This window comes from Phyllopteryx taeniolatus, chromosome 22 (genome assembly GCF_024500385.1).
Source record: "Phyllopteryx taeniolatus isolate TA_2022b chromosome 22, UOR_Ptae_1.2, whole genome shotgun sequence".
Taxonomy (NCBI): domain Eukaryota; kingdom Metazoa; phylum Chordata; class Actinopteri; order Syngnathiformes; family Syngnathidae; genus Phyllopteryx; species Phyllopteryx taeniolatus.
The window spans coordinates 1,441,374-1,464,583 of NC_084523.1; the positions used below are offsets into that span (position 1 = coordinate 1,441,374).

Consider the following 23,210-nt stretch of genomic DNA (forward strand, 5'->3'; position numbering starts at 1 on the left):
TAGTTGGCATTAAAATTGCTTTCTTTTACAACCATCTTCCAGCGTTTTAAAGTTGCCATTTCAGAATCAGAATTTTCTCGTCAATACTAAATCAACCTAGAAATGTGACGATTTAATTCCGGAGAAAACTTTAACGTCTTCTTTGTCCTTTGTTGTCCAACGCGGAATGCTAATCAAAAAACGCCAGGCTGTTTGGATTTCTATGATCCTCAGCAGATTTGTGATTAGCATAAACCATAAGCCAAGCTAAAGCGACACTGGCTAAAGTCACAGTGGGATCCTTATTTGTTAAGGTGGGACGCCTCATCACGTGTGTCTTTTATCCCGGTGGCACCAGTATGTACCCCGGAGTCTTGTTAGACACCCCCCTGGGTTGCGGAAGATCAAATTCTAAATTATTGGAAAATCAACATCTAAAAACGCTAATTCTACATAAACAAGTCTGCAAGCCCTGTATATCTTGCACACACAAAAACCCACCTTGATTAATTGGATGCCCGGCCTGTAAGATTCCCAGATTAGGCTACGACACGGCTAATAATGAAATAAGACAAATTCAGAAAGTGTTTGAAATCCCTCATTTCCCCAGCAGAAATGAGAGTTTTAATTTACCTCATGCAGAGGCGAGCGGCGGTCACCTGCAGAGAGCCAATTCACGGTGCATCGCTCGGTGCATGACGTCTGGATCGGACAAGGTGCATCGTTAAAATAGTCACACTCCCCCTCAATGACAAATGATAGAACAGCGGCCAAATATTTATCCAGTTGATGAGCTGACCTGCACGTTCTTCACCGACAATAATTAAAGACAAACCCGAAGCTAGAGGTGAGGAGCGGCTATGACATCACATGACAGTGGCGCCCTGATGGCCGCGTTTGAACAGGTTGGAAGTCGACGTCGTCGTGGATGTTCATGGCATGCAAAGTTAAGTGTGGGCATGTTTTATGCGGAAATGATTGCAATCTGTGTGACTATACTGTATGTGCTGACATGACTCACATGACATGCACTGAGCTCCGTAGAGCTCCGTTTTGGGACTGATTGTAAAACTTCACAAAACTTCTCATAGCAACAGAATTGTTCAGTTTATGTAGTGAGGCTAAGTGGTACAGAAAATTGATAGATGTTTCTGACCACTTGTTACCAGGCAGAATTCACCTGGCTGATCCTGTGATCCTGCCAGGTTGTTGTTTTTTTGCTGGTTGCTGGTTCGTGGATGGGGGTTTGAACGAACGATCGTTGGAGGGGATATCGATACATGAGGTCCACTACATATTTTGGTCGCCAGCGGTTTTCACCAGCTCATTCTCAAGGGTACCGGCTAACGTTTAATGCTCCAATCACGCACAGATCGGTTAGTCCTCTTCCGCATAAAGCAGAGGTAGGACCAAGTCATTGCTTTGCGAGTCACAAGTCAGGTCCAAAGTCGATACAGCCAAGTCCCAAGTTGTGACAGGCAAGTCCCGAGAAAAGTCGCCAGTCCTAGACTTTGAGTTTCAAAGTCTATGACTTGCGACTTGACAAAGAACTTGACTGTCTCGACTTGGGCCTTGACTCGGGACTGACTTGTAACTTGCAAAGCAGTGACTTGGTCAAGACAGGCATGTCCTGAGTCAAGTCACAAGTCCTCTTTCAAATTCTAGGACTTGCAACTTGAAAAAGAACTTGCCTGTTTCGACTTGGGACTTGAGGGGAAAGATTTAAGACTTATTTGTGACTTGAAAAACAATAACTTGGTCCCACATCTGGATAGAGACGACTCCCTGCGAGATTATTTGCGCCGCTTTAAAAGGGAATGAATAGGACCGCTACAATTGGACAGGAATGTAGTCGACCAGCGGAGATGTCCCAATTTTAATTGTGCCGGGATATGCCGATCCATGAAATGACCAAAACCGGGTCTAACCTGCCTTCTCACAGAGTTACACCAGGCGCAGGGCTGGATCTGTGCTAGTCACAAAAATCGAGCCCTATATCTACACATTAGCAGTTGAATCACTCGTCCCTCAGAAAAGAAACAATATTTTTTCACCACAGCACCACCTGTTGGATCCAGCGGGGCACTGTGCCTCATGCCCGCAATGCAAAATTTACATTGACAGTGAGAGTCCCTCTCCGATGAGACGTCGGCATGACTTGAAGCACCTGTTGTGAGCGCAAAGCGTTCCCAGCCATGGATCACAGCCTCAGGTGGCGCTCATGTCCAATGAACAGCGCTCAGCAGGCCGGGATAACAATAAGAGCAGTGCAGTCGGGAAAATCAATACAATCACTGCTGGAGCTCTTGGCGCAGAAATAACAGGCTGCCAGAGTCTATCAGCATCTGGCTTGTATCTCTCTCTCTCTCTCTCTCTCTCTCTCTCCCTTTGCTAGTTTGGCCTTATATTCAATATATAATGCACATTAGTTATAATCTCACACTAATTAAGAGGGCCTAGAACCAACAAAAACACTTTTAACAGAAAGCTGATGGATTTTAGTGGCTATCCGATCCAAGACGCCAAGGTCATACTGTATATAAGTACAGCACTCTACCGCTCTACAAGTTGCAATTATGAAATGACCTTATCCAAACTTGTGATGGAAATAGCAATACAATCCCAATAACATATCATGTTTGCTGTGCATCTTGTGGTTAAATGCGCCTTTAGAAATGTCATGTCTAATCCTCACAGTATTGGCACGCGGATGGTGAGAGATGCGGCGCAGAAACAAGAAAAGGAGGCTTTGGCAAATCTCCCATCAAAGTTGTCTAATTATGTTAATCAAAGAATTCTCAAAATGTCAGAGTTGCTGGAGAGAGGATGAGATTTGGAGAGGGAGCACATTAAATGACGATGATGGATTCCCACCCCGCTCCCCGACCCCTGCACAATAGTGATGATATTAATTAATTAAAGTTGGGCATGCACGAGAGAGTGGCTTAAATCACACTCCAAAGGGTAATTATCACGAATCAATTTGTTACTAGATAAATATTTTCAACCGCTCTGTATCAATTTTTTTTTTTTTTTACTGGAGAGAGTGACAACTTCTGGAATGTGCAGCTGATTAAATAAACAAATAAGCATTTTAGCAATTCTCACTGATTAGTATATGAAGTAATCAATATGGGACATCTTTCTTTAATGCATCTTCAGGTGGTCCAAAATCAATGGCCAAACCATTCTTCTACTTACAAACGTTTGGGGTCACCCAGACGGTTTCATGTTTCAATGAAAACACACTGTTGTATATGTACACAATATTTTTTTTTAACCACATTAACAATGTCTAGACTGTATTTTTGATTGTTAACTGTTAATTGTTTTCTTTAAAAAAAAAAAAAATAAGGACTTTTTTTTTTTTACTGGTGGTACTGATATGTAGAATTTTAAAGGGAAATGGAGGGAAAATATGAGACATGGGTTTTCATCAACTATATGAAAAATTATTGATTATTATAATCAACAGTAAGATTTGTGGGCACTTTATTCAATATATGCATGAATATTCATGACAAAACGCTGACATATGCAGCAGTTGCACAAAAGTCAATTATTTTTCAAATTTTTGGAAAACTATTTCATTACAGATTAGAAAAAAAACATTTTTAAATCAAACAAAATGAAAATGAAAAGGAGCAGAGGCAAGAATAAATCTTGAGTTTTCCGCCCCTTTTTATGGAAATAAAAAAATAAAACATTTGAATTTCATTATCAAATTTCCCTTTTGCATCTCTAAATAAATCACCAAGTCTTCTAAATGAGTTTTAGAAGTAGCAGCCGAGATGCATTCGCCAAGTCATTAATGAACATTATAAACAGTTTAGGTCCAAGAACTGATCCTTTTGGTACTCCATAGTTGAAACTGTTAAAACTGTCTAAAAGAAGTCACATTTTAAGTGATGAGTCTCATTTTAACTGTGATGAGTCTTATTTTAGTGTTGCAATAAGACAAATATTCTTGGTGAGATTTTTTTGTTTTTGCAGTAGCACTGTGCAATAACTTAAGGAACAAGTAGGGATGGAGGCGTGGCGCCACAGTGGATGACATTAAAAACAATCAAGCTGTTTATTGTGTTTGCAATAATTAGATCTTTAACAGCGGGAGCCTTCGCCGCCTCTGATTCCCTAATTTGATACAGCGACGTCTGCGCTGCCGCGCGCTCAGCCTCATGGGGAGGAAGCGTCGATCTATCTAATCTAATTCTAACACTTAATTCAAAACTCCAGGGGATCTCTCGCTAAGTGTTGATTATTAAATTAATGTTGTTGTTTGTTTCTCGATGAACGCCTGAGCGATTCGCCGCTGCAGAAGTGCAAGCAATTGAAAAGAGTGTGCCTTTATTAACATATTTACACTGCACTATGAGGCAATATGATGTTTGCATTGCATTTTTAGAAGTGTTTTTGCACGCATCGCCACTTTTCTTTCTTGGTCTAAGCACAAAAAAAAGCTGCTTTTGTTCCAGACATTTCTTTGCTCTATGTATGACACGTGACCTCATCATATCCAGACGTGATTAATTCACAAAACGGAACAGCTAACTTGTTGGGAATGGGCTTGGCAGAAGAGAACAAAACATTACAACCCATTTGCATGTCATCACATAAATGTAAAGTCACACACGCTCCTCCCCTTTCATCCTTAGGCTTTTGGGTCTTATAAATATATTTAAATATATAAATATCATGAATATGTCTAATTGGCATTGGTCTTACAACACACAAGAACTAAAAGCACGTCTCTTGGGATGGCTCAAAGCGTGCACACCTGGATGCCCAAAACTAAAGGCAACTTTGGAGCCAACTTTGGCCTCTTGTAAAAACTCCCCCCGCATATAAAACCCACATCCTCGCCAGCAATCCGTTTTCATGGATCAGCGGCGAGCGCAATGACATCAGCGACGGCGGCGTGGGGATGGAAAAGTGGCTAAGGTCAAACAGATGGAGACATTTTTCGAGTGCCCTAAAAGTGAGCCTTCAACGCCACACTTCCAAAAGTCTAACCGTGAGTTCTCCATCTTGACAGTCACCAACATTTGCATTACAAAAAAAAAAAAAAAAGAAATTTAAATGGGCATGTCATCTCTGCTCAGGTGTCAAAAAAGCTTCAAGCAGCACTAAATAAAAGCACTCCCAGTCAAATGCACGTAGGATAATAGAATGTAAATCACTTCCAAAGTTGGATGGTGAGTGACATGATGACAGCGAGACAAAACGGGAATTAAAGAACGTGGAATAAATGGAGGGAGGGAAAGGGTGAGGGGGAAGACGGGAGGGTGGGTGCGTGAGGACGGAAGACTCTGCTCTTTGACCTCTGTCTGACCTTTTGGGAGAGCTCAGTCGCACACGCGGTCGCCAGCTGGCTTGGATTTCCATTCCATTAGAACAGCTAACTCATTATGGGAGTTCGTTTAAATCCAATAAATAACAAATCTATCATACTTATGATACATTTATATATTTTTATGTATTGTAAATACTTAAAAAGTCAAGCGAAGGTTTTCCACTTTCCATTTTCCATTGGATTTTTTTTCTTTTATTTTTGAATTTTTAATCTTTTTCCATTTTTATTAAGTAAATCAAATTTAAAAAATTATGAATTATTGTTATTGATGAAATAAAATAAATTATCATAAAATAGTTTTAAGTTATTGCTATCAATTTTTATTGTTATATTTATTGAATTACATTGACTAAATCATTTGTTATTATTATTATTTAATAATAGTTTGTAACCAATTGTCATTATTACTATTGTTGGAATTAAAGAGCAGTCTATAAATTATTACAGGTTATTATTACTACTATTATTGATGAAGAAATTAAATTATCATAAAAAAGTTTATAATTTTTTATTCTTGTTTTATTTATTGAATTAAATTTTTCAAAAAGTGTAAAAAAAAAAAAATAATCTGAAATGACAACATATGCTAACCAACATGGCTAAAAATCAACATCATATAAACTATCAATGTGACACAGATCCATGTCCCATCTCAGCCGTTTATGCTTCAAACCAACCCAGCGGCAACTTGTTGCGACGTCATGCCGAGCTGCGCTGCCTCTTCTAGCCAATTAACAGTCAAATCAACCCAAACAGATTTCCGATGGATAAATCTTTAATGATACGAGGGATTTTACACAACGCGCACGCTTGACAGTGCTAATTTAAAGCAAATAGCGGGACTTGATAAAAAATTCCCAAGGCACGGCACGGGAGATTATAAATGTTTGAATAATTTATCATATTTAATTGACCCCACTTGTATGTTGTAAACAGAAATGTTTTGATGTTCATAATGCATTTTGACGTGAGATTTTTGGGGGGATTGCTTCCAAGTAAGGAATTGCAGATGGCAGGGAAGACACGCTACAGGCGGCATTGAGAAGAAGCATGGGGGAGTTTCGGAATTTTTTTTGTCCAATCAGAATTTAGCCTCTATATGTTGCCATGTCCATCCAATCTGACCATGGCCTGGCCCATGTAACTTCAACAATATTAGCGATGGGGCTTTTTATTCAACCAATCCAATTTCAAATTCGTCCTCACAAGGCCAGCGAGCTGGCCCTCGATGATGTCAGCATTTTTCGGTCCTCTGATTTGTTAGTCAGAGCAAAACTTGTTGCAGCCAACTTTGACTAGGAAAGCACAATTTAACAACAGCGGCACGCAGAGGGACCATCCAAATTAGTGCGTGGGCATCCAATCAGAATGTAAATGAAGATAGTGATTTTGAAATATCCATGCCTGCAACCGCCCTGATCGGAAAAAGTCTGACGGCCCCCCCACCCCACTTTGTCGAGAATTACTTTCCAATTTGGATAAGTCCGTCAGCAACACCGGCCATTGATGAGAGCGTAGTTGGCCCCGGGCATCAACACACACCGTCGCACGCCACTGGAAAGTAATCACCTCGGCTTGAGGCTGCACAACTTTGACCCCCCCCCCCCCCCCCCCCCCCCCACACACACACACACACACACACTGAACTGGGGTGTAAATAGTATGAGCAAGGGGCAGGTGGTGTTGGAAGACAGAACCAAGCACAGTGAGAAGGTGAGCACCTATGGGAGCTTAGTAAGGAGGCCGACGGTGGGGGTCTCGGGCCGACCCTCCGATAAGAAAGGGATCTGCATTGTCTGTCCAGCCGACACCTGGTAAACACCACGTCTGTCTGTAAACAAACACAACCTACCCCCACTGACTCGGAATGATTACATTAACTCTAGACGAAACGACCTTGTTGAACCCTTGGTTGCACATATTTGTGGCCGTTTGCGTTACAATGGATCTCTTTACAGCATTCTCCATGACAAATTTGCAACATATTTTCTCTTTTCTCATGATTGTCGCCCCAGAACGCAAATAGTACAGTCAGGTTTTTCCTATAATCTTAGTGTCCGTCTATTGCGAACTTCATTCTTCGTGAACCAGACGCTAGCGTACAGAGAACTCCCAATATATCGCAGGTCATTGTTTGCGCCCAAGATATATTCCTGATTTTTAATGCTTTTTAAAATATACAAGCATGTCCGAATTTAGAGTTGCGCAAATGTTCACATTAGGCCAGCAGACAATGGTAAGACGAAATGACATAGTTTAGTTCAACATTTTGGCCAGTTGTTTTATGTGTCAGTTTTACAATTAAACTTCTACTGGGATTAACACAGAAACCAGCAAGCACACTTTGCCTCTTATTTTGAAAACTGGGCAAGCGAGAGATTGAGGACGCGCCCTCTAGAAGCCCATTACGTAATGACAACTAATAGCGGCCCTTATTGCAAAATCCATCCATCCATTTACGATTTTCTGTAAAATAATTGTTCCCCTGCCCCAGGTTCAAGAATGGTACAGTCCCGCCATTTTAGGTCATCCTGTTGAGATATTTACTCTAGTTTTTTTGTGACATATAAAGATGGTCTCGGGACTGAAATACCATCTCCACTGTCATAAATATATATAGAACACGTGAGTGAGTGGGGGAGGTGTAAAGTAGTCAGATCCAAGCGTGACAGGCGCGCAGTGACTTAAAAGTACAAACGTAAAGAAAAGCAGCCGTTGAACACGAACACAAATGTCAGCATAATACGCGGCAACACAAAGTTGCTTAGACAGCCTGCAGGAAAATAATTGTCGCCGTTTGTTTTTGCTAACACAGTTTCCTTTATCCACAGCCACTACAATAAGTCTCAGAGTGGGAAGAGCAAAATAATAATAGGCCAACGTTGCAACTTAAGCGTCGTTGTTGCCAGACGATGCATCGCACACATCAAAAGACACCAAATGAATACATTCCGGCATCTCTTGCTGTTTATTAACTCACAATCAATAAGCAAGGTAATCAGCAAGTGCTGCCATATTGGCCTGACAACATATCAAAGCCCATGCTCCGAGGCAACCGCGCTAACGCTAACAAGCATTTTGTTAGCAGGTTATTGACGTTAGTGGGAGGATAACGCAGATTAAAAAAAAAAAAAAAAAAAGAAAGAGAAGGCCCTCAGCTAAGCGCCGCCTGCAAATGTTCCTCTTTTGTACAACATATTCTTAAAAACATCAAATAAGCTGCAGTGTTGCATTTTGAAGATAGGGGGCGGCATTGTTTCCAGTTGTTGTTTTTTTTTTTTTAACTCTATTGGAAAAAAAGATTGATTTAAAGCCAAAAAAAAAATACAATATAAAAGAAATAATGACACTATCAAATAAATAAGCATGGATCTCAAAAATGATGTAAAATGTGTATGTTTATCTATGCAAATGTGATATGAAAAAACAAAAATATAGTAATATTAAAATAATATGTACAAGAACAAGCACGTTTCAAAATTGTGTACAATGAAAACTCATTTTTTTTAAACATTTTAAAAATTTGGAAATGTATGCTTTTTATTGGAAGGTTAAAAAAATACATATATTTTTTTGTTGTTGTTGTTTTTCTGATTAAAAGACAGCTTTTTGTTTGGTGATACATGCTTTTTATTCACTACTGACAGTTTTTTTTTAATGATATTTTTTAGATTTTCTTGTGAATATATATACATACTCACAAGAAAATGATGTTTTTCATTGGTTTTTCTCTCAATATTACTATTTATTGGACCCTAACACTGTCCACTGCCACCACATCTTATATTTCTTCGGTTTTGGGACAGGGCTGATATTGAAAGAAGATAATGGGGGTGAGTTCACCAGGTATCAGGTATGCGGTGAAGATGATGATACAGGAAAGAAAGGAGTGAAGGAGGAAAAGAGGAGGAGAGTTAATAATAATAATAAAAAAAAATCTCATCCACATAATTTCCAGCCTGCAGGCGCAGAAATGCAAATGACAGATCAAAGAGTTGGGAATGGAAAGGATTGAGATTGGGGATGCGTGGGGGGGGGGCGATGATCAAACTAGGGTTATATATGTATGTTCAGGGTGTGAGGGGCACATGTTGGAGGCAGGTAATGGAGCTGATCTGTATGCGAACACGATTGACATTTCCACATTTAAAATGTGGTAAATTTACCCTCTTTTCCTAAAAAATAAGCAAATAATATATTGTATGCTTGGTTAACACATTTCAATCCTTTGCAATTTATATACTGTATGTCTTCATTTAAGGAACATCAAAGACTATTTTCAATGTACGTTGCAGCATTTCCACTCGGGCCCGACCAATTAATCGGTCGATATTATCCCTCGTATCGGTAAAAATCTGATTTTGTTTTTACACATTAACACATTAAAACAGACACAGATTGTGACATTCAAACAAACAACCCCAAAAAAAATTATCTGCAAAAATCAGCAAGACATCTGCCAATTTCCGGCGATTTTTCTCTGTTGGAAAGTTAAACAAATACTCAAGGACAAATTATTGTAAAACAGTTAAGTGTTCGGCCTGTAATTCATATCATTATTGTTGTTAGCTTTTTAAAAATTGTATTCATTATATATTTTTTTTAAATTAATCGGTTGATTAATCGGTGACTGGACTTTTTTTCTGCCAAATATTGGAATGGGCTTCAAAAAATCCCTATTGGTGGGGCCCTAATTTCCACCATGTTTGTGGAGTATGGTGCAGCTTGTCAGCCATGTTTGTGGAGTGTTTTGAAGCAATTATTTATTCACGTTGTCAGGGAGGCGGCGTAGGAATTGAAGACTCGGGAGAGGGTTGAGATGCACTTAAAAAGTGAGCATGAAAGGTGAGGCCTCTCATTAATGCCTAATTAATGTCTGTCTGCCCATTATTGTCTAATTAATCATTCATGTGGCTCTCCTCCACCTGCAGCTGTCACACACCAACTTTGCTCGCCGTTCCACACAAGATACGAGAGTACACCCACCGGCCACTTCATTAGGTACACCTGCAGCTGTACATTCATTATATTATGAGAAGCAGCTCTCAGCATGGTTCATTGCAGTTGTACACTGTTGAAGACCACAGTAATAAACATCAAATGACACTACACAGTCCCATTCCAGGCAGTATTTTCTGTTTCCTGTCACAGATATTTGTATTTTATTTCCTTTTTTCCCCCGTTTGGCACTTCGCACCTGCTTTGTAATCGGAATTTCTTTACGGCAGAATTAGCATGTATATTTAATGTGGCGCCTTTTCTTCTTTTTCGCTCCTCTCTGTCTTGGCTACTTTTTAAATGTTGATGAGTGATGAGGGGAGGAAGACGAGGAGGTGGGCTGCCTTCTCCTTGCATGTCTGGCGGATATGCCACAGCGCCGCTAATAAATGACAGCTGATTTATGCGTCTGTATTCTTTTATTTATTACAAAAAAATAGCAAGCGGGCTGATTTCTGATATTAATAATACAAGTGGATCCACTTTGATTAGGCTTGTGCGGGGAGCTGTGCATATTCAGCATTACAATTAAAGCCTCTGATGTGAAATAGAAATGACACGCTAATGAAGCGAGCTAGCGAGCCTGAACCGCGACTGTCCAACAGCATTACGGCCCATCTCGGATGAAGAGTAATTATATGAGGAACACTGAAACGTCATTAAAAATCTTCAGTAAGTGATTTAACCCACCATTCCTTGCTAATGCTACATTCCTCTTTTTCTTCATCGGCAACCCCCTGCCAGGATCAACTCCCGAGGTTTTGAATTTAAAGAAATAAATCGAAGCAAACTTCTCCTTTAAGAAGTTCCGCAACACTCGACTCCTTGAAAACAAACATGTTGAGATTTGAGACAAAGAGCTAATTTAATTGGAGGACCTGGTCCCGGTGCTGGAAGCAGGTAATTGAAATGTTCCCATTAAGAAATTCCATTATGAATTGGTGATGAAGGCCATGCGTGATTACTGTGGATTAAAGATGATAACTGGACTCTTTTTTTTTTTTTTTTTTTAATTCCTGCATCATCTCAGACAAGATGCTCGATTTTTGTGGACACAAAGTATTGTGCTTGTGTAAACATGACCATTCAGTACAAAACACAATGCAGTGTAATGAGGAGAAAACTGACCATTTGCTTAGGGTTTTTTAAATTGATAAACTGTACGAAAATTATAGAGACATTATATTTCCACAATGTTTGTGTTGCGGCATGTCTGTGATGCTTATGGAATCTCACCTGCACCATATTTGTGAAGAGTCATGTCCAACATGTTTGTAGAGTATGTTGCAGCATGTCTGACATGTTTGTGGAGTGAGTGGTAGATATACAGTTGAAACCAGATGCTTACATACATACATACACTATATAAAAAGAAACTTATGCTTTTTTTTCCCCCCCCTGTTCTTGGTCAGTTCGATATGCCAAAATAAATTGAATTTGTCAAATTCCAGAAAAATGAAAGAAGGATTCTTTTAGACTATTTTAAGTCAGAAGTTTACATACAGTAAGATTGCGATACCTTTAAACAATTTTGGAAAACCCAGATGATGAAGTCACGTGTTTCGAAGCATCTGACAGGTTTATTGACAATATTTGAGTAAATTAGAGACACACCTGCGTGTGTATTTGAGGGTCAAAAGAAAATCAGCCAAGATATCAGGAAGTGAATTGTAAACGTACAAATATGGTTCATCCTTGGGTGCAATTTCCAGATGCCTGAAGGTACCACGTTAATTTGTTCAAACAAATATATGCAAGTATAAACACCATGGGAATGCCCAGGAAGGAGACGTGCATATCAACCCAAGAACAAACGCAAAAGACCTTGTGAAGATGCTGGCTGAAGCTGGTGAAAGAGTGTGTCATTATCCACAGTGAAACGAGTACTGCTCTGAAATGGGATCAAAGGTCACTCTGAGGCCATTACTCCAAAAGAAACACCAGATTACAGTTTACAAATGCACACAGGGACAAATGCCTACATTTTGGGAGACATGTCCTGTGGTCTGATTTAACTAAAATTGTCACAGAAGGTCAATTGGGCTCTTGTTCTAAGCAGAAAAGAAACCTTACTGAGTTCCCTATACATTTAAAATACAAGCTACAGTCAGAGTTTTATGAAATAAATTCACAAATACCAACCTTAGCCCGACACATAACCCACACTCATGAAACACTTGTGACAATATCGACAAGAAAAATTGCAAGTAAAGAACAATATTTAGCTGGATTTTCGACAACTACGGTACTGTATTTTAAAACATCACCACAGTAAAGTCTGGGTACCCATAATGATTTGGTTGACTACAGTGCCAGACTGTCAGTGTCAACGGTGCAAATGGTTAAACCTAGCAAATCGCCTGTTCACACCCTATCCGCATGAACTGTTATTCACATCACTCAACCAGGGCATGCCCAATAGACATGTGCGTGAATGGCGACCTCAAGTGGACAAATTAAATACCTGCACCTCTCTAAAGTGCGGTTTCACAAGTTCCCATTGAATTGCATGCATGAAATTTACTGTGGTGGTTTTCTAGAATTTATCCCCTGTGATAAATGAGAGTTTACTGTGCAGTTTAAGCTAATGCACTTTCATACTGTGGATAAGTGACATTACTGCCACACAGCAGCTGCTGAAAGTAACTAATAAAGTAACTTGTAATCTAATTTACTTTAACTTACTACATTTGTAATGAAGCCCTTGCTACCCTGTGAACATCTAGCTGTTTGTACATTTTTAGAACAATCTATGAGCACTTACAAAGAAATTGCTGACTGGCTTAAAAAGAACAACTTGAAATGCACTTTGACGAAAAGGGCGTCTCTGTCGGAGGGGAGGCGGTGTTGTTAGGGGTCAAATGACACAAGACTCTCCTTCATCCACCGATTCCGACCGGCAGCGCCTCGGAGCTATGCAATTATTTTTTTGCACTGTGTTCCAAAATCAACTTGAGAGCAATGAACATTATTTAAGACGCGCTTCTCAGGCACCGCAATTATAATAATGATGATCTCAATTAGCGTTGCCATTGCCTCTGGACTATTTAGCGGGCAATTTGGCAGCCTGGGGGGGCCGAGGAGCCGCCACGCATCGTCGGGTCAGAATTGGGGAAGAGAGCAAAAAAGTCTGCACGCTCTAATCAATAAAGTGCGAGATGAGAGGTGTCCTGCCAAGGGACGACTCGCGCGTTGACACAATCGGTCTTCATTAGAGATGAAAAGGATGCACTGCCTAATTTAGGGGTGGGTTCCAGTTCTTATACTGAGTTCATCTTCAAATTAAAAAAAAATAATAATAAAACAATCAAGTAGCAAGCTGCTACGGAATGAAGGGGGAAATTAAATGCTACCTGCCAGCAAGATTAATTTGTTGAATCAATACAAAAAAGTCACAATAGTGAGTCCTGCTGTAATGCGTTCCACAAACATGGCTGACATGAGTCACATGACACTCCAAAAACACGAAATAGTCTTTATGCCAGTTTTTGTCATCAATGTCACTGTTTTGCCATATTTTCTCCAATTGATGATGACATCGTCACTGCGTTCCATGGTATAGTTAATGCCTTGGAAATTCTTTGGTACCCTTCTTCTGATTGATACTGTTGAACACTGAGATCCCTCTGCGGCTGTGGAAGTCTTGTGCTGTAAGATGTGACTACAAAAATGGCAGCAAAAGCCTAGTCGAACAGCTTAACTTTATTTGGGGTTAATCTGAAGCGGTTTCAATGCTCGTAGGTGTGTGCTGACTCCTATTTCACAGGTTTTAAAGTGATTGGTTCAATCCGGAAACAGCAGCATCAACAGTTATAAGAGGGTGTGCACACTTGTGCAACTACAGTTGTTTATTTTTCAGTCCCGTCTTGAAATAAATTATTATTTTTATTCAATTGATTTTGTATAGATTATGATTTATCTTTTGTTATATATATATATAAATAACAAAAGCCTGGCATTGCAATTGCATTGTCTTTCTGTAGTATAACAGCTGATTGGCTTGATTTAATCTTTGTAATGATACAATACATATTGTGCTTTAAAAACCCATGAAGCACACAAATAGAAAAAAAATAGCCTCCCTCCTCAGTGCATTTTTTATTCTGTGAAGGGTCTCGCAGTATACTCGACTGCCACAGTACATTACAAGCTCCTTTTTCCACCCGTGTTATTCATGTGGAAAAGGCCTGCCTCACCAACTAGCCTTTCTTTTATTCATCGCACTGTAAATAACTCCACTTTATGAAAAGCAGCCAGTGTGACTCACAGATACCTCTCTAACCACAAGCCATTATTATTTCATGCTCTCTGAGAGGCGGGCTAGGAGCCGCGCGCGCTTTCGTGCCTCTGATGTTGTGTCGTACACAGGCGGCGGCCCTTGTTGCGCTCCGTATGCCATCCCTCACTTGAATTCATAAACACTTGCCGGTGCATAAATAGCACGAGGAGACGGGAGGCGCCGCTAATGCTCCGGAACACCGTCGGTGAGGAGATAACGGGCAGAAAGGAAGGAAATTTTATTTTATTTTTTTTTTAAATGTGTTGTTTTCTGACCTCTCTTGGGACATCACATTGCCGAGGAGTGCTGGGCGATGGTGGGGGTGAGGGGGTTACGATGTTCCTGAGCACCCTTTGGAACGCCTGCTAATGGGCGACCCTATTGGTCATGGTAGGTTCCCGTTTGAATCCCAATGAGGGCCTCGTGACCGACAAGGTGCGGCGGGCTCGCTCCAGTTAGCCTGTTAGCGCCTTTGACCTCTCAACGGCCATCAATCCCAGCAGCCAATTTGATATTAAGCATCAAGAGGATAGAAGGAAATTACAAGATGTTTTTCTTGAAATGATTAGTAAACCTTTCTTTAGTTTTGACTTAATGAGGATGAAAAACAACAGGCCAGAATCATACAAATGCATCACAGTGAACCCCAGTTTATTGTTGCTGGACATGTTCGAGACCCACCCACAATTGTTGAAAACCAGCAACCATGAGACCATGTAAAAGAATTCTGTCAGAGTTTTACCCCTTCCACAGGCTTTAAACACGTTCAAAAACACAAACATATTAAAACATTTTTAAAAAAGTACCTTAGCACCTGTTGTCACTCTCTTGCTCAAAGTTGTCCATATACAAAGCGTGCTTTCTTCAAGCTGTTTATTTGTCACCCGCAGTTGAAGTTAACTGTAAAACTGACACGTAAAACAACAGAGAATTCAGTATTGTGCATTTAAACACAATACTCAACCGAACAATAAACAGTACAGCCATTTCATCTAATGAACGGCTGCTAGCTTAAAGCTAATGGATATTAGCATAGATGTTACGGTATTTTACACTACTTAACACGCACGGAGCAGCAACACACAAAAACAGAGCGTACAATAACACTCACAGGAATATATTCTTTCTACTCTGGGGAAACGACTATTACTGTTATCTATTATCTCCTGTAGTCCTCAATGCGCAACTTACTACACTGATAGCATGCCGTGGCCCAATGGTTAAGATCATCGCCTGCCACCGTGGGGGACCTAGGTTCAAAACCCCGACTGGACCATCCGCCAACATCCCCCGGACTCACGGCTGTGGTGTCCTTGAGCAAGACACTGATACCCCAAAATGCTCCCCGGGCGCTTCAGCTGCCCCCTGCTCCAGTGTGTTCCACTAACATGTGTATGTGTTCACTGTGATGGGTTAAATGCAGAGAACAAATTTCGTGTGCATGCATGCACGCATGTTCATGACAATAAAAGATGATTCTTCTTCTTCTATTCAGATTTCAGACTGCCTTTATACTCATGACATTTATAATACTTGATTCTTGTCAGATCTTGACATGTTTTTCCTTGAAACAAATAAAACCTCCTCCAACTGCACTCACGTAACATTGACTTGGCTTGAAAATAGTTTTTTTCTCTATTACAAGCTAATTCTCAACTTTTTTTCCCCCTCAAAAGTCAGAATCCTATGAAAATGTATATCATACATTTTCATAGGATTCAGATTTTTCTTGAAAAAAATAACGTGTTTTTATTCGCAATTATTCTTTTTCCTGAATACATGTTTTGAAGTAATGTTTCTACTATATTCGCATAAGGCCATGACATTTTTCTTGATAATATTACAATTTTATTCATCAACTTAACCACTTTTCTCATTTCTTTCTGTGGCGTCTGGTGGTAATTAAGTAGTTTTTCCCACTCCTCTAAACAAGACTTGGGGTGTTGTAAACCTGAACAAAGCCTTGTAACATGTCCATTAATCTTTAACTGTCCCTGAAGTACAGTACATGTCTCCTGGAACATTGTGCAAATTTGCATTCCTTTGCAGAATAAAAGATAAATGCGTACGAGGTCGGAAGAAGAAAGTCAATAAATGAAACAGTCCGTGATGGTGGAGGTAGTCAAGGTTGCTTTTTAAATTCCCAAGTTTTGGTCCTTTATTTTATTCAGCAGTGAAATGCCATGAAATACAGAAAATAATGACGTTACAATTCTCCACCATGACCTTCTAACGTCAGAGAACCTTTTTATATGGACACAGTACACAGTCATGAAAAGTATCAAAAAAGTAGCTGAATCTCGTCAAGAAAGAAAAAAAATACTTTTTTTTTTTCCTCACCAATGACAAACATATGTTAGCTACAGTCCCAATTTATCTTATACGTAGGCGGATCATACTCCGAATTATTAGAGAAGGATAGCAGTAGAAAGGATACATGACTCAACTGCCGGACATAATGCTTCATAAAATATGCACAGAGGTACAAGCAATAAATACACACATTAGGTTTAAAGCCTTACAGCTATGCAAAGCAGATGCAGAAAAAAGCAGGTTTGCTACTCTTTGCGAGCATTGAGAGTGAAACGGTAAAAATTCCGGTAAAAGAAACACAGATTGGGATTTTACGTCTTTAGAAAAAAGTCAGGTCAATGTATGGGTCCACCGACATTATTATTATTTTTCTTTACATAAGTATGCACAATTATCAAAATACAGACAAAATTAACCCCAGAAAATCCAGACAATCCTAAAATCTAGTGGATGAGCAACTTCTGGAGGTCTTTCTGGTATTATGTGCAAGCAACTATTTTAGACTTTTTTAAGATTTTTTTTAAATTTTTTTTTATTTTTTTTTTTACTTAATTTATACAAAACCCATGCAAATCTACAGGTAATATGCATTCTGTGGCTGACCCTCCCCAAACTCTGAGGTAATGCATTCCTATGCATTGTTATATGTATACCTAGGCCATCCTCTCCACGATTCTCACTCTATTTGTCATTATGAACTCTTGTTCTGTCCACCAAATGATAAATGTTTTTTGTTTTGTTTGACATGCATGTTTAAAACACAATATTCCCTTACAGGTAATCTATACATCAGCACTCTACAAATGTTTGAGGACAACCTATTACAATGCAAATCTTCCATATCTTGACGCGCTGGGGGGGATGTAAACGTGGGGAAAGTGTAACTAACAGCTCTCGTGCGATCTGTGGTCATTGTTCGGAATGAGTAGAGGTAGAAGCTTTTCTTTTTTTCTCCAAAGCCTTTTTTTTTTCTTTTTTAAATTGTTTTTGGGAACAAGTGGGAGAACCTTTTTGTTGTTTTTTTTTAAAGACATAACATCCCTTTTATTTGGTGTGGTAAGATTATTAAGAAAGTCCTGTTGACTCAAGTTACCAGGCCTCTCGCCACGTGGAACTAGCGCGTGCGTTCTGGTTGGTTCTCAAAGCTAAATGCTTGGTTGGTTGGTTTGCAGCTTGTATCCGCTTTGGTTGTGGCAGGCTGACACGTTGTCATTGTGCCGGTTTCTTTGACAGCATGCGTTTATCCCCAGCTTTTTTTTTTTTTTTTTTTTATTTTATTTTTTTTAATCGATATGCTAGCAGATTGCAAACTCTGGTTCTATGTTCACGTACCATCATCTCATGAGAATTCTGTAGAAAAATCGCACTAAAACTTGATACAAAAGCAAGATACTACGTTGGACAATCATTAATTGTTAAAAAAAATAATAATAATAATAATTCAACGTTTGTAACATGGTGACGTAAATTTTGTACCAAATCCTACTAAAATTCTCATGAGATCACTTAAAAAAAATAATTAATCCCATGCACGCAGAGGCAGAATTTTGTGTAACTTTGGTTTCCTGACAACAGAAATGAGCGTTTTAATTAAAGCAACAACAATTTCGACGGGACGAAATGTAAGGGCATCCATCCATCCAGCTTGATATATTGTAGACGAGATGGATAGCAAACATAACCTAAAAAAGGTTCCCTTTCACCTTTCTGACATGGCTATTATTATTATTATTATTTTAATATTATTATTAGTAGAAGTGGTAGTATGTTGCTCTTCTTGTGGTAACCATGCCACATCCATTTCCACTTGAATACTATTTGGCTTAGCTAGATATTTTTGTCATGTTTGGTTCGTCGGTGGTTTCAGTCGTGACGTGACAGTGCCATTTAGAACATGACATATTCACCAGCCTGGTTAAATTAAAAACAACAATACAAAAAAAAAAGAGGACGATGTCAAACAAAATGAATCTGCACTTCTCCACACATTTCTTGTTTTGGTCATGATCCACTTTGATATTTAGCTCCTCTCTGGCCTGCAGCTTTTGTATTCTTTTTTAATACGTTTGAAACCTGCGGTACACGTGCTAGAAGATCTCCATGGAGCGTTTTTCAGGAGGCCTTAAAAGGAAACAATCCCAGAGGTTGGTCGAAGGTAGTTTTTGCGGAACGAAAGCTTCTTCTTGGTCAAAGTAGCTGAGTTTGGCATCTTCTGTCAATAAGCTAGCATGGGCTTTGGTTTCTAGCTGTTGCCTTTGACTGCTTGCAGGTAGACAAAGCTTTCAGAAGGTGGAGGTAAAGGAGGGACAGGATGTTTAGTTGTTATGGTGCTTTACAGAGTGACATTTAAATTTGTATCCCTTACTTTTGACTGCAACAATTCAGAACTTTGGGAATGGCATTTACAGTTGGTGGTGTCGAAGATGATACGTGGAAAGAGTTTTGAATTAAACAAAAGACAAAAAAGTGGAAAAACAAATTGTAGCGACATACAAGCAGTGAAACAACAGACTTGATTTGAACCAGCAATTGTCTCTAGACATCAACAACTACTGTGGCTCTGCTTATTCACAAACGAAATGGTCCTATTTTCTTCCTTTTTGGCAGACGGAATTTCGCTCATTTATGTCCTCCCTCCTTGTATCCATCCATCCATGAGTCCACCATCCTTTGTAGCCACGCCATCTTGGATCAAATACATTGGTTTTTTGTTTTTTTTCGCAGACATCTCATGCCTGACATGTTAGTGTTAGCGATCCCAAAGGGCTGCACCAGAGAGTTCCTTTGGAGCGTCCGGATGCATGCTCAATAAATAGTCCCAGTGGTGAGAAGGAGAGAGAGAGAAAGGGAGGGAGAAACAAAAGGAGAGTGGGTGGCAGTTTGCGTGAACTTTGTGAAGTGGTTCTGTTCGAAGTCTGGCCTTGGAGGAAAAGAAAAAAAGACTAAGGGATAGAAAAAAGGAAATCACTCTAGGTCTTCCGATAAGTTCCCTTCCTCCAGCTCCCGGTCGTCATCCAGCTCTGGACTGTGATTGGCCGTCGTCACCAGTGACATGGGACAGTCGTCGTCGTCCATGTTAGGAGGCTCCTCCTTGACGTGCACGGGCGGCCTGGAACAACCACATTGGCAATCACGTTTTTTCCGCCCGTCTTTATCAATTATGGGACGACTGGTCCTTGGACAACTGGACCTGAAAAGTGTATACCTAGGACAACTGGTCCTCGGGTAGGATCTAAAGAAACTTTGTAATTTACATCATGCTTTCATAAATCTTTATGAAATGTCATGTTTTAAATTTAAACGTTGTATTTTTAAGTTATTTTCGCTTTCAAGGTATTCGTATATCATAAGTTAATGTAAGGTAATTTTCCAATAACCACTAAAAGTAACCCAAATTTCTGTGATTTGTAAAAAAAAAAAAAATAATAATAAATACAAAAAAATACAAAAGTGTGGTAAATTGTTTTATTTTTTTTATACAGATAGATTTGTTCGCAATTTATGGTCTGTTTTTTTGTAAAATGTTAGTTGTTACAATTGTTAAAAAAAAGTACATTGTTAAAATTATTGTGAAAACCCGCTGTCCACGTTTCCAAGGACCAGTTGTCTCTCCACCGTCTTTCTCGTAGGCATGCGCTTGATAAACACGGGAAGGCTGTGACATGCATTATCCGGCGTGCAAGCGTGTTATTTCGCCAAACGCTAATTTGACATGATGCCCCGCGTCGACTGTAAGGAAGAACACGGACAACACGGCCGATGGGCTGGGATGCCTCAGACATGTTTGGCATTTAAAAGTTTACTGATGACACCAGGTTGAAATACATGAAAAGGGAGGGAGGAGTGGAAAGAAGGGGGATGGAAAAAAAAAACACAGGCCACATGATAAATAATGGAGAATTTCTCATCTCTAAGCCCCCCGGAGCAAAGGCAGAGGAGAGGCTTTTTTATCTAGTTAATAGAAAACGCAGCCGCTTCTTAATATGCAGGGGCTGCGCGTGTCGCTCCTCAAGAGGGGAAAAAAAAAAAGAAGCGGCGGCGAGGTTCTGCCATTAATCAACTTCAGCCCTGGCAGTTGGCTCGGACGCCATGATACATGTTTTTAACTCCAAATGGATAAACATCTCGGCTCGATAAGCGCCGGCGGCGCGGGCTCGAGGAGCGCGCGACAAACAGCTGAGTGTTGGTCGCCTAACAAAAATAATAATGCTGTCACGCACAAACAAGGCAGAACATGATCTGAGGCCTGAGTCGGGGAGAGGGTTTTATGCCACCATGATAAATCTGACAAAACCTAATTATTTCTGACACATCGGATGCGTCAGAAAATCCCCCAGACTCGAACAGGGGAGGTGAGGAGGGAAAGTGGGGAGGGGGTGGGGGCTCATCAAGCAGCAGTACATTAGGACTCGTCTCATAGCCTCTCTCCTGGGCTGCCCTCGTCACTGCTAAGGAGGGGCTGAAGGACGGGTGGCTTGCCATTTTGAATTGGAAAAGAACTGTAAAAGGTGCAGATGACTTGAAATATTCAAAGGCAAACACTGGAAATTAATATTCCGATGCCAGAGCAGGCTGATGTTGCGAGAGCTAATGAAAGAAGCACACATGTATCTGTAATCTACATTCAACATTTTGTTGTTTCAAACTGTTAAGGATTCTATTTTAGGGCCCTACCGAACGGCTGATTTATTTTTATTTTTTTTAATACATGAACACATTACAGCAGAAGACAAATATACGTACATTCAAACAAACGCACACACAAAAATCAGCTGATTTTCACCAATTTCTTCTCTCTGTTGTAAAGTTCAACAAGCACTAAAGGACAAAGAACTTTAAAACAATCAAATGTTCTGCCTGTAATTCCTATCTTTATTGTGGTAAGCATTAGGGGACCAAAAAAATAAGTTATTTCGTTCATGATATCTTTTTTTATTTAATCGGACGCTTAATCGGTTATTGGAATTTTATTCTGCCAAATATCAGAATCGATATTGGCCTCAAAAAATCCATATCGGTCGGGCCATGTATATGTAATGTCATAGCAGGGTTGCCAATCAAAAACAAGAAGGACAAAAAAAAAATGTCTATTATAAATATAAATATTTATACTTCGTTTAAATGCCTTTAAGCATTGCGTATGCTTATTCAACAGCTGTTCAGATTGGCAACATTATAAAGTTTTTGTTTGTTTGTTTGTTTTTAAAAGTTAGACATTAGACATTTTTGTTTTTAAAATTCTAACAAAAAGTGCAGGGAGGTCCGAAGGCTCAGCGGAATGTCTTACAAAGGTAAATGAAGAAAAAAATAGCTCCCTAAAGTCTTCCAGAGTAAATAAAGTTTTCCAAAATATCTATAGAACTGAAATGTTACCATTAAATGCCGCATTTATACACAGGCCAAATATAGAGAAGAGGGGTGGCGAAGAGAACTTTGATTTAAAGTTAGCATTTCGAGAGCTCAAGTTGCTGAATGTTAAGCGGCGCTGCTGCTTTAAGCAAATCCCTTAGGGTGTACATGATGAGTGTATTGCTCACACACACAGCAGGCATGTCCCGGGGCCATCTGGTTAGCGGTATAGTAGATCGCGTGAACCTTTAGGCGCTAAAGGGAAAGCAGAGGTTCGTCTAATTGTCAGACCAGGGTGTCCTCTCCTGAGAAAGGCCTTTAAGAGGTGATGTACTATTTAGTTTAGCGCTAGAGGCCACTCTATTATTTAAAAGAAATCCTGGAAGAGACGGCGGCGAAAACACATTTCTTCCATTTTGAGGTTCTCGTGGTAGTATATATGGACGGACGTGGCATCTCATGTCGGTGTCGAGGCAGTCGGTGCGGGAGGAAAGTATGAAAAAATACATCAATTCCATGCTGTTATTAAAAGTTAAATGACCTCGGGGAGTGGGGAACGGCAGTAGATTTGGCCCACTTAACACCCCATTTCAGAGTGGAGGGAGTAAACATGTCCGGACAGATTCATGTATGGACGTCTGGTGGGACGAAACAAGCGCTCCCTTCTTAGACATACTCGGAAAGTGCATCTTTTGTCCATTACATGCTTAGAGAGTGCCATGTGTCTTTGCCAGTGAGCACTGATGGACATTGCATGAGCATTATGTGTGTGTCCATGTGTGTATCCAAGCGCATTTTCTGTCATGTGAATTGGAAAACAAAAGTTTCTTTTCTCCCTCTCAGCTCCATTAAAGAGGAGGGGCCAGACTTGTTTTAAAATAACAATTTTCCCTGTTGCCGAATATGAATAGGCAGCGAAACTGCAACAATGCACACAGT

General features: G+C 39.9%; 1 protein-coding gene across 10 annotated transcripts in view; it reads right to left on the reverse strand.

Moving 5' to 3' along the window:
• Positions 1-16,714: 16,714 nt before the first annotated feature.
• Positions 16,715-23,210, reverse strand: part of foxp2 (forkhead box P2) — a 102,259-nt gene continuing 95,763 nt past the window's right edge. For 9 of the 10 annotated variants that reach the window (XM_061762405.1, XM_061762407.1, XM_061762403.1 and 6 more), the window contains one exon: positions 16,715-20,031. In XM_061762405.1, coding sequence (XP_061618389.1) covers positions 19,887-20,031 — 145 coding nt within the window. In that variant the 3' untranslated portion in view covers positions 16,715-19,886. The other variant, XM_061762408.1, reaches the window with a different exon arrangement.